Source organism: Barbus barbus, assembly GCF_936440315.1.
Source record: "Barbus barbus genome assembly, chromosome: 45".
NCBI classification, from domain to species: domain Eukaryota; kingdom Metazoa; phylum Chordata; class Actinopteri; order Cypriniformes; family Cyprinidae; genus Barbus; species Barbus barbus.
Window position 1 is genome coordinate 23,577,635 of NC_136723.1, and position 12,515 is coordinate 23,590,149.

The 12,515-nt window shown below is 37.9% G+C and overlaps 1 protein-coding gene across 2 annotated transcripts in view; it reads right to left on the reverse strand.

Moving 5' to 3' along the window:
- LOC306863923 (unconventional myosin-XVIIIb-like) overlaps positions 1–12,515 on the reverse strand; it is a 49,973-nt gene that overhangs the window by 15,060 nt on the left and 22,398 nt on the right. For both annotated transcript variants that reach the window (XM_079407522.1, XM_079407523.1), the window contains exons 23-33: positions 12,254–12,397; positions 11,798–11,887; positions 11,398–11,517; positions 10,441–10,546; positions 10,225–10,349; positions 7,691–7,845; positions 7,450–7,573; positions 6,636–6,836; positions 6,378–6,488; positions 6,171–6,275; positions 1,443–1,604 (exon numbers count right to left, since the gene is read on the reverse strand). In XM_079407522.1, coding sequence (XP_079263648.1) covers positions 1,443–1,604; positions 6,171–6,275; positions 6,378–6,488; positions 6,636–6,836; positions 7,450–7,573; positions 7,691–7,845; positions 10,225–10,349; positions 10,441–10,546; positions 11,398–11,517; positions 11,798–11,887; positions 12,254–12,397 — 1,443 coding nt within the window. The remainder of the gene's footprint in view (positions 1–1,442; positions 1,605–6,170; positions 6,276–6,377; positions 6,489–6,635; positions 6,837–7,449; positions 7,574–7,690; positions 7,846–10,224; positions 10,350–10,440; positions 10,547–11,397; positions 11,518–11,797; positions 11,888–12,253; positions 12,398–12,515) is intronic.

Here is a 12,515-nt window from a genome sequence, read left to right on the forward strand (position 1 = left end):
ATCAGAAAAGCATTTATTTTTAATAAAAATGAAGGAAATAATCTAAAAGTTGAAATTAAAGTATCAGTTAGGGTTAGGGTAGGTGTAGGGAGGGCTTTTGTTACACTCAATAAGTTATTGCATACTTTTTAATAATGTTTTACAATACTGAGGTGCAGATAATTGCCACTATTTGCAATAAGTAGTATAACTAGCAGAAAATCCTGCTATTTTAACAGTGTAAATACAATCTATTGCCATTTACACTTAGTGCAAATAGCGACTGCCTTTAAAATAACTGGTTTCTATTTGAATATATTTTAAAATGTTTATTCCTGTGAGTCTTCAGTGTCACATGATGCTTCAGAAATCATTCTAATATTCTGATTTGCTGCTTAAGAGACATTTGTTGTTATCAGTGTTGACTGTATCATTATTATTATTTTTATTTTGGACCAGTTAAACCATCAGGAGTTTTTCATCAGGGAAATGCTAGCACTATTTTAATCCATCTCTGTGTTCTAATTGGTTGGTTGTGTATTAACCATAACTGTCAATCAACCAGTAAAGCAATAAAGGTGATTTGACCCAGTAATCTTCCAAAAAAAATAAAATAAACATAGGCCAAATTTAATCAAGTAATCAGCCATCACAGCTGCTTAAGGGACATGTCTGACATGATAATGAAGCTATAAGGATTTATGAAACCTAGGGCATTTCTAAACTTTTGGAGGGCACTGTACATGTACACAAGCACTTTTTTGTTTAAATACTGTTAACGGTTAGTTAAAATTTGAAGTGTGAGATGAACCTTGATTAACTGCATTTAGAAAATTAGCAGAAATTCCTGTAGAAAATGTGATTGTAGAAATGTGATAGCTTATGCCACAAAGACTTCAAAGACTAAATATATTCATTATAATTATTACTATATTTACTACATTTCAAACTAGTGCTTGGCAGATAAGGGCCTTTTAATAAAGAATACAGATATACAGAAACCAGAATGGTTAATAGTATGTTCATTTTTTAATGAAAGTATATATATATTTATTAATTTGTTTATAGATATTGGCTTTTTAATGGATGATTGAGATATACAGAAACCAGAATGGTCAATATATTGTATTTGTTTTGCATAATATAATATAATATAATATAATATAATATAATATAATATAATATAATATAATATATAATATAATATAATATAAAAAAAGACTACAAAGACTAATTTCATCATGCATAATAAGATCAGCAGCATGTTTTAAAATATTATTTATAATATTAAATGAATAGCTAGAACATTACTTAAAATGTACAGGGCAAATAAATGTTATGCCACAGATATACTACTATATTTTACTGCAGTAACGGCGGGATTTTTGAAGACTGATAATGCAAAGCTGTTTAAATCTGTGCGTGTGAGCAGTGCTGTGTGGATGATGGGATGGCAGTGGCACCTGGCAGCACAGTCTCTCCAGCTGTTCCTTGGCACCGGGGTCGTGACCCTGCCCGGGCTGTTCAACGGTAGACAGCAGCAGCTGGGCATCACCGAGCAGGGCATGTGTGCGCTTCAGATCCCGCCTCAGCCTCTTCTCCACGTCAAAGTCTCTGTGGCCCACCTGAGACCAGAGAGAGATCTATACATCACACTGAAGCACAGACAGAAAGACTTTACACTCACATCACGGGCATTTCTGGATAACTGTTGTGACTTTTACACCGTAGGAACTGAGTAATGATGCTGGACACGTGAACACAGAGACATTCAAACTCCTGCCTGTGGACAACTGAATCATTATGACTTCAAATATAAGATGATTTGTGAGGAATGTGAATCTCAAATTAGTGCCTGACAGATTTTTAAGCTTTTTAAGGACCAATATATAGAAATCAGAATGGTCGATAGCAATATAATATAATATAATATAATATAATATAAGACAGACAACATCATTCACTACAAGACCAGCAACATGATTAATTACACTTACTAAATGACTATATTTACTACATATTATATGAAAACAATGAAACGTTCTTATATATTATATTATATTATATATAAACAAGATTACCAAGAAAGACATCATCATGCAAAATAATATCAGCAACATGTATTAAAAACACAATTTATATATTATATGATACTATATTACATTACATTGCAATGCATTCTATTCTATTCTATTCTATTCTATTCTATTCTATTCTATTCTATTCTATTCTAATCTTCTATAAAATTACCAGGACAGACATCATCATGCACAATAAGAATAGCAATGTGATTCATTATATTTATTAAACTGCTTTAATTACTAAATATTATATTAATGAAACATTCTTATATTATACAGGTCCTTTTCAAAAAATTTGCATATTGTGATAAAGTTCATTATTTTCTGTAATGTACTGATAAACATTATACTTTCATATATTTTAGATTCATTACAACACAACTGAAGTAGTTCAAGCCTTTTATTGTTTTAATATTGATGATTTTGGCATACAGCTCATGAAAACCCAAAATTCCTATCTCAAAAAATTAGCATATCATGAAAAGGTTCTCTAAACGAGCTATTAACCTAATCATCTGAATCAACTAATTAACTCTAAACACCTGCAAAAGATTCCTGAGGCTTTTAAAAACTCCCAGCCTGGTTCATTACTCAAAACCGCAATCATGGGTAAGACTGCCGACCTGACTGCTGTCCAGAAGGCCATCATTGACACCCTCAAGCAAGAGGGTAAGACACAGAAAGACATTTCTGAACGAATAGGCTGTTCCCAGAGTGCTGTATCAAGGCACCTCAGTGGGAAGTCTGTGGGAAGGAAAAAGTGTGGCAGAAAACGCAGCACAACGAGAAGAGGTGACCGGACCCTGAGGAAGATTGTGGAGAAGGACCGATTCCAGACCTTGGGGGACCTGCGGAAGCAGTGGACTGAGTCTGGAGTAGAAACATCCAGAGCCACCGTGTACAGGCGTGTGCAGGAAATGGGCTACAGGTGCCGCATTCCCCAGGTCAAGCCACTTTTGAACCAGAAACAGCGGCAGAAGCGCCTGACCTGGGCTACAGAGAAGCAGCACTGGACTGTTGCTCAGTGGTCCAAAGTACTTTTTTCGGATGAAAGCAAATTTTGCATGTCATTCGGAAATCAAGGTGCCAGAGTCTGGAGGAAGACTGGGGAGAGGGAAATGCCAAAATGCCTGAAGTCCAGTGTCAAGTACCCACAGTCAGTGATGCTGGTGTTGGTCCACTGTGTTTTATCAAGGGCAGGGTCAATGCAGCTAGCTATCAGGAGATTTTGGAGCACTTCATGCTTCCATCTGCTGAAAAGCTTTATGGAGATGAAGATTTCATTTTTCAGCACGACCTGGCACCTGCTCACAGTGCCAAAACCACTGGTAAATGGTTTACTGACCATGATATTACTGTGCTCAATTGGCCTGCCAACTCTCCTGACCTGAACCCCATAGAGAATCTGTGGGATATTGTGAAGAGAAAGTTGAGAGACGCAAGACCCAACACTCTGGATGAGCTTAAGGCCGCTATCGAAGCATCCTGGGCCTCCATAACACCTCAGCAGTGCCACAGGCTGATTGCCTCCATGCCACGCCGCATTGAAGCAGTCATTTCTGCAAAAGGATTCCCGACCAAGTATTGAGTGCATAACTGAACATAATTATTTGAAGGTTGACTTTTTTTGTATTAAAAACACTTTTCTTTTATTGGTCGGATGAAATATGCAAATTTTTTGAGATAGGAATTTTGGGTTTTCATGAGCTGTATGCCAAAATCATCAATATTAAAACAATAAAAGGCTTGAACTACTTCAGTTGTGTTGTAATGAATCTAAAATATATGAAAGTCTAATGTTTATCAGTACATTACAGAAAATAATGAACTTTATCACAATATGCTAATTTTTTGAAAAGGACCTGTATTATATTATAATACATAATATAATGTAATGATATTAGATACAGAGACAAACATCATCATGCACAATAAGTCCAGCAATATACATTAAAACCATTATTCATTCAATTTCATGAATGGCTAGAACATTACTTGAAATCTCAAGTAATGCTCAAGGAAATAAGTGATAAGGTTGGAATGGTTGGCTTGGCAGTGAATGCACATGCCCTGGAAAAATCAATACATGCATGAAAACCAGGCGCTTTACACATCCTCTTACTCAATAACAAATTCATGTTGAGCAGCAGTGTTTACGTGCAGCTGGGGTCATAAACCGGGGACGTTTTTAACACCAGCAGATGAGTAGCTTCATCATATCGATCTCAGTAATGATCACGCTTCCAGAGCACAGTCACATTAGAGAGCTCACGACGGCCCGAGGGCAGGACGTTCAGGTCGAATGCGTGTACAGTATCTCTAAAGGACCCTCTCAGCGTAGCCACAAGCTGTTAGCTAAGTTTAGCACAGGGCACATGAGCGAGAGCATGTCTAATGGTAAAAAGATCCCCTATAACCACTAAAAGTAACAGTGTACAAACTAATACAGTCCCAACAAAAAGCATTACGTAAAGATTGCATAAATGTCACGAACATAAAACAATGTTAATGGAATGCCCTTATGATATCTATAGCTGATAAAAGTACAAACAATGTTCAAACATTACATTGTTATGTCTGATATGTTCTGAATGCTGTTAAAAGAACATCCTTCTAAATAAAGCAACTTTTTTCAGCGTTTCCAATCATTTTTCTCATGTTCAAATAATGTGGATAAAGCAGTATTTTGTGCTTTCAATAATAAATCAACAATTTGAATGTTGACATCCTTACAGCATAATCTTCCAAAAACAAAAACAAATCCTAATTGTTATATTTTAGAATGATTAATAATGAAAAACAATATAAAAAGCATATATATATAAAAATTAGTTTTGCTGAAGGATAATACCAAGCCCTGCCCTACAGATTTTTCTCTGAAGTATGTCACATTTTAGAAGTAAAATGGGGTAACTAATATGACGTTAAACTGTTAATATAAATTAAGTTGAGAATGTTTGCTGAGCTTTAATATTCCCACAAACAAACTGTAATGAAGAGCACTGACAGATGAGGGAAGAGACGTGTAGATTCATAGTTAGGCAGTCTATAGTGCTCTTATATCAGATCAGAGAGGAACGTGACAGCTTTACAGATCCTCATAAGCCCTGATGTGACTATAACTCTGTGATCTATCAAGCAGCGTACGCGTCCAGTGCTTGAAGTGGAAAAAAAGAAGTGCCGGTACTCATCCACCTCCCCTACCCCGCCATTTATTTATTTATATTAAATAAATAAGTACTTTTTAATAATTCACAATGTATGTATAGTGCCACAATCAATCAATCAATAATTAAATAAAAGTTTTCAATGCAAATTAGCACAAGTCAAGCTGCAATACCAAACACGACCACAGGGAGACGCCAAAGACCACTAAACTGCCTGCCTTTAATAAACAGATCCATTCAGAATCACTAAATCTCTGACTACCACATAAACAGCGTTCATTATAAAACACTCTTGCTTTTGAGCCAAATACACGCTGAAAATAATAATTTTACTGACATCTGGACGTAAGTCACTATTCTCTCCGTAATCACTGATAAAATCAGCCGTGTTTTCTCTGAATTTGCGGTTACGGTTTAAAATGATGTGATTGCTAAAGCCTGCTTCTTTTAATTTTAAGATATGATTTTCGTTATAAAGTACTGATACAAATTAGTAATCAATAATTAATTATTATTCTACTCCTCCGCACGCCTCCCCTGACATGCTCTCGCTCACCACACAATGAAGTAGACCGACTCTGGTCGAGATGAGAGGTGATCCCGCCTGGGTAGTGTGATTTACATAGTTTCTATATAATTTCTAATCATATATGGGATCATATAGCCTAATCACCCAGACCCTGACGATTTTACTCTGAGTACCGGCAACATGTCAGAAGTGCCAGGCCCACTTCAAGCACTGAGCGCGTCTAACCAAATGACCCACATACTGTTTTTAATACATATCACGCCTGGAACGCTATGAAACTTACAGAGGTTGTTTACAGTGTGTGCAAGCAAATGTTTCAAATCTTGCTATCTATGATAACATTTTATATAATGTTATAAACAATGTTTTTTAATTATACATTTATGGGGTTTTTTGTGTGCGCGCGTACGTTACCTGTTCACACAATGTGGCAATCAGCCCCTCTAAGTCATGCTTCTCATGAACCACCATCTGTTTTTCCTCATATTCCTGTTCCAGTTGCATCTCCAGCTGTCGGAGCTGCACACACACACAAACACACACAGAGGCAGACAGGAAAGGATGTTTGAGACAGCGTTGTAAGGTGGTCTGTCGAGCTATAATTCATTCTGCGTCCCTCACCCGCCTCTGTGAGGACTTTTGCACGTCCTCCAGTTCCTCGTCCTTGTCCTCCAGCTCCTTCTGATGGATCTGCTTCATCCTCTCCATCTCCATCTCAAAGCGCAGGTGTATCTGTGCAGAACAGAGTTCAGATGGTCTGTTTGTGTTACTGTGTCTTTAAGATTTATGTAAATGTGGGCAGTCACATGTTAATGCGCTCATGGCTATTATGTCCTATGACCCATTTCCAATAGGTCAAATGTTCTTGCATTACTGTACCTGCTCCTGCTGTTTGATTCTGGCAGTCATCTGGCTGATCTCCTCGGAGCGCTCCTTGTCTCTGGTCTCCAGCTCACGGAGCTTCCTCTTCAGTTCAGGGATGGAGTCAGAGGTGAGGTGGAGCGGGATGCTCAGGTCACGGATCTGAGCACACAGTTCCTCCTTCTGCTGCTGAAGGTGGGTGACCTCCACCTGACTCTCCTGAAACACACAAACATTATCATACACACATCATGTAAACATAAATACATCAAGTGAACATGCAGGAGCAAAAACACATACAAGACATATATCACACACAAAATCATCCAAACACATAAAAATACAAACAACTTCAATACAAATAACACACAAGCATGCATGTTTATACACACATACATACACAAACAATTATACAAACAAACATATCATAAACATATACATATACACATTTATACAAACAAGCATAAACAATACACATAAACACAACAGCAAATACACACACACCACCAAAAAACACATACAGTCATCCCAACAGATACAAATACATCATATTCAAATATAAGAATACATAACGTAGATATAAATGTGTGCCTGTGTATTTCCCATGTATTGACCTCTGACCTCTATCAACGCAGTATAAACTTCACACATTCATTCATTTTCCTATAATGACACTGTAAAGTTACATAATCTGATGAACCCAAAGCAGAACTTTTCTCCTCTGCATATTTGGGATCTCTGGGGACTTATTCAGTTTACTGACAGAGGACACCTGGAGTACACGGGCAAGATCACAGATGGTGGACACTTGACCTTTGACCTCAGCCCGTACCTTGAGCGTCTTGCGAAGGGTGAAGATCTCTGCACCGAGTGTGGTATTCTCCTGGATGGCTCTCTCCTTCTGCTCCCTCTCATTGTCAGCCTGTTCCAGCACCTGGGTCAGTTCGCTGTCAAACCTACAAACACACACACACACACACACACAGACCAGACAGAGGGCTTGAGAATGCATATTCAAGCAACCAGTGAGCGTGGCACTGAATATTAATGTATTATATGTAAATGAGACAGACCTCCTCTGTTTCCTGTCCAGCTCGTGAGCGCGGCCCTGCAGGCTGTGTGTCAGCACGTGGGCGTCCTGAAGGTCAGAGGTCAACCGCCGGCAGTGGCGTTTTAGCTCTGTCACTGAGCGTTTGGATTGATCAAGCTGAGACTGCAGTTCCTGGACCTGCCACACAGGAGAGATAGAGAGACAAAGATCATCAGGAAGGGACCATGTGCCGCCCACTGGACATATCAATATCAATATTTATATCTGAGCTCTTAATATATTCAATATGTCATAATCTGCAGAACAAATCAAACAGGATTGTTCATATAACAACTTGGTCAGAGTTAAATAAATGGCATACACTGAGTCTAGCTGTCAGAAGGACTTTGTTTCAGTAACTAGACACTTATTAGTCTAGTTTCATAAATGCTTGTGTTCTCTTAACAGTAGCTTAGCCTTCAATTAGAATAAGGTTCGTGAATTAATAATAATAAATAATGCTGTATTTAGAAAAAATTAAATATATTTCAAATTCATATTTTATTATTTTAAAAACACAAACACATCTTTTATGCTTTTTTTAATCTATAGAATAAAAATTAATTACATTATTATTTTGTATTTTACATTTTTGTTGCTTCAGGAACTGTAATTTTATCATTTCATAATTGTATATTTTATTTAAAAGCCTTTATATTCTATAATGCACATTAAATTACTGATGCTCTGAAGACAGCTTTTTAACTGTAGATAATTCATACAAATATATATATTTTTTTACCTTATATTGTGTGACAACATGCCCCACTACATGTTAAATGAGCTGTTTCTTTTTCCTGGGCAAGAATGAAAGAAATATAGATTTGTGTGTGTGTGTGTGTGTGTGTGTGAGTGTGAGTGTGTGTGTGTGTATGTGGTGAAGACATATACAGGTCCTTCTCAAAAAATTAGCATATTGTGATAAAGTTCATTATTTTCTGTAATGTACTGATAAACATTAGACTTTCATATATTTTAGATTCATTACAACACAACTGAAGTAGTTCAAGCCTTTTATTGTTTTAATATTGATGATTTTGATGGGTCTTGCGTCTCTCAACTTTCTCTTCACAATATCCCACAGATTCTCTATGGGGTTCAGGTCAGGAGAGTTGGCAGGCCAATTGAGCACAGTAATACCATGGTCAGTAAACCATTTACCAGTGGTTTTGGCACTGTGAGCAGGTGCCAGGTCGTGCTGAAAAATGAAATCTTCATCTCCATAAAGCTTTTCAGCAGATGGAAGCATGAAGTGCTCCAAAATCTCATGATAGCTAGCTGCGTTGACCCTGCCCTTGATAAAACACAGTGGACCAACACCAGCATCACTGACTGTGGGTACTTGACACTGGACTTCAGGCATTTTGGCATTTCCCTCTCCCCAGTCTTCCTCCAGACTCTGGCACCTTGATTTCCGAATGACATGCAAAATTTGCTTTCATCCGAAAAAAGTACTTTGGACCACTGAGCAACAGTCCAGTGCTGCTTCTCTGTAGCCCAGGTCAGGCGCTTCTGCCGCTGTTTCTGGTTCAAAAGTGGCTTGACCTGGGGAATGCGGCACCTGTAGCCCATTTCCTGCACACGCCTGTACACGGTGGCTCTGGATGTTTCTACTCCAGACTCAGTCCACTGCTTCCGCAGGTCCCCCAAGGTCTGGAATCGGTCCTTCTCCACAATCTTCCTCAGGGTCCGGTCACCTCTTCTCGTTGTGCTGCGTTTTCTGCCACACTTTTTCCTTCCCACAGACTTCCCACTGAGGTGCCTTGATACAGCACTCTGGGAACAGCCTATTCGTTCAGAAATTTCTTTCTGTGTCTTACCCTCTTGCTTGAGGGTGTCAATGATGGCCTTCTGGACAGCAGTCAGGTCGGCAGTCTTACCCATGATTGCGGTTTTGAGTAATGAACCAGGCTGGGAGTTTTTAAAAGCCTCAGGAATCTTTTGCAGGTGTTTAGAGTTAATTAGTTGATTCAGATGATTAGGTTAATAGCTCGTTTAGAGAACCTTTTCATGATATGCTAATTTTTTGAGATAGGCATTTTGGGTTTTCATGAGCTGTATGCCAAAATCATCAATATTAAAACAATAAAAGGCTTGAACTACTTCAGTTGTGTTGTAATGAATCTAAAATATATGAAAGTCTAATGTTTATCAGTACATTACAGAAAATAATGAACTTTATCACAATATGCTAATTTTTTGAAAAGGACCTGTATATATAGCTTTATATTTATTTCAGGTTAAGTCATTTTAGTTCTTCAACATAAACTAAATTTTTGTTTTTTGTTAGTTGCCAAAGCAATATTTCTGATTATCATTTAAGCTTTTTCAAGTTCAAGCTTTTATCTAATATATGTATTTTCTTTTAACTTCATTTCAATCACTGAAAATTTAAATGTTGAAGTTAACTAACACAAAACTAATCAAACTAATCAACACAAACTAAAATGGAGTGTTTGGTGCAAGAAACCTTGACTAATATTATAAGGTGTCTCTTTAAGGTCATAATATGAATACCTTTGTATCCAGCAGCTGACGGGCCTCTTTCTCACCCTCAAGTCTTTCCTCTGACTGCCGCAGGCGCCTGCGCAGGAACTCCACCTCCGTCTGCGCACATTCCAGCTGCAGCTGCAGCTCACTTTCTGCGTGCAGGATTCACACACACCCACGCAAACAGTCATTACCTTTCTTCACCAGCATGTTTGATTGCATCTACGCTGAAGCCTGTCTTACCTGTCGCTACTCCGCTGAGAGCTTCTTTATTCTTGACTTTCTGTTTTTCTTCCTCTAACTGCTTCTCGAGGGCCTCCAAAGACACTTTACTCTGGTCCACACGACTCTGAGACACAGCACAGAATAAACACACAGGTCTGACACCCACAATTCAACAAGAGACACAGCGGTGAGGCGTTTGGGACAATATGACATACTAATCATACTTTTTCTGCATTATATAGTATGTATAATGTGCAAAATATGCTAATTTTCTATATGCATGGGATAAATTATCTACAACACTAAATTTGCTGAAATGTACAATATACAATAAATTATTAGTACTGTATCCCAAAATGCATTGCCCTCGACTTGACCTTACATTTCTAGTGTGACAAATGAACCAGTAATTTTTGAACCAGCCACAATTTAATGATTCATCTCTTTCTCGACTCATTATTTTTGTGGACTGTCAAAAGAAAAGGTCTTTGTATATTCTTCTTCTTTGTATATCTTTGTATAATGTAAATTACGTTTCACATTTTTTATAATAGTAGGGACACAGGATATAAAACTGAAACCAAGAGGCTAAAATTGAAATAGCATATCTTCATCTGGCAGAAATATTAAGAGTTGTTAATTATACAAGTGCCATGCATATCTATCTAGATATATAGATAGATTTTGATATGGTGTAAATATACTGTATGCAACCTATTATTTTTGGTATGTGTTATCTAAAAAGTTATCTAAAATGGGTTAATTTGCATTTTTTATAAATTTTTTTATGCACAGATCCAGAAAATGGGCTTATTGTGCACTGTAAACATACTGTGATGCAGAACTAATAAGAGTAGCATGATATTCTGAATGTTGCCATTATAACTCATCACGTGGACACATCATGGATAGTTTGTGATGCAATTTCACCAATTAGAAAGAGAGATATGGAGACAAATGATGGGTGGGCTGTACCTGCAGTTCCTTGTTCTCTTTGGCGAGGCGCAGTCTCTCCGTGCGCTCAGTGTCTAGAGCTTGACTCATGGCCTCCCCTCTGAACCTCTCATCACTTAATTCAGATACAACAGCCGTAACCTGCACACACACACACACACACACACACACACACACCATCATCTATCAATGTCCCAGCAGAAGAGCTGTTCATTCATCAGCGGCAGTCATATGACAGAGATTAGCACTTCATGAGCCGATCACAAGTGAGTTTGTGTTAATATACTTTCACTGATGAGAATTCATAACCAGACTCCATCCATCATTCTGAACACCGACTGCTAGAAAATTTGATTTTGAGATTTCTGATCTGACAGTATCATTTCATATGTGGCTCTGGGGGCATGGCACAAACACATACCTTGGTCTCCAGGTTGTCTGCAGTCTGACGCAGCTCATTTCGTTCTTTCTCTGACTTTTCCAGACGTCTCCTAAGAGCAGTGATCTCATCCTGAACAACAGAATGTGATTCAATTATAATGGAGTGAAACAAATCTGATAAACAACAATCACAGTCTAGACAGACAGACAGACAGACAGACAGACAGACAGACTGACAGACAGACATATAGACGATAGATAGATAGATAGATAGATAGATAGATAGATAGATAGATAGATAGATAGATAGATAGATAGATAGATAGATAGATAGATAGATAGATAGATAGATAGATAGATAGATAGATAGATAGATAGATAGTTTTTTGTTGCACATATGTACTTTAACTACACAACTATCATTTTACAGATGATTACTGGACAGCTTGATTATTTAGTGGTTTAAATATGATGTATAAAATGAATGTGTCAGTACCTCTTTGGATCTGAGCCGCTGGTCATCCATGTTGACATCCAGAAGGGGGCGCACTCTGCACAGCAGCTTCCACCAGCTCCAGCGGGCCACTGCGGTGAGGACTCGCACATTTCTCTGAATACAGCTCAGTGCCATCTGCTGAACCTGATCCCAGATCAGCACTCACATTAGACGCTGCATCAGACCCACACTGACACAACTATACACAAGACTGGAGCACTATTACTAAAGCCCATTAAAAGACGTATTTTACACCTTTCCA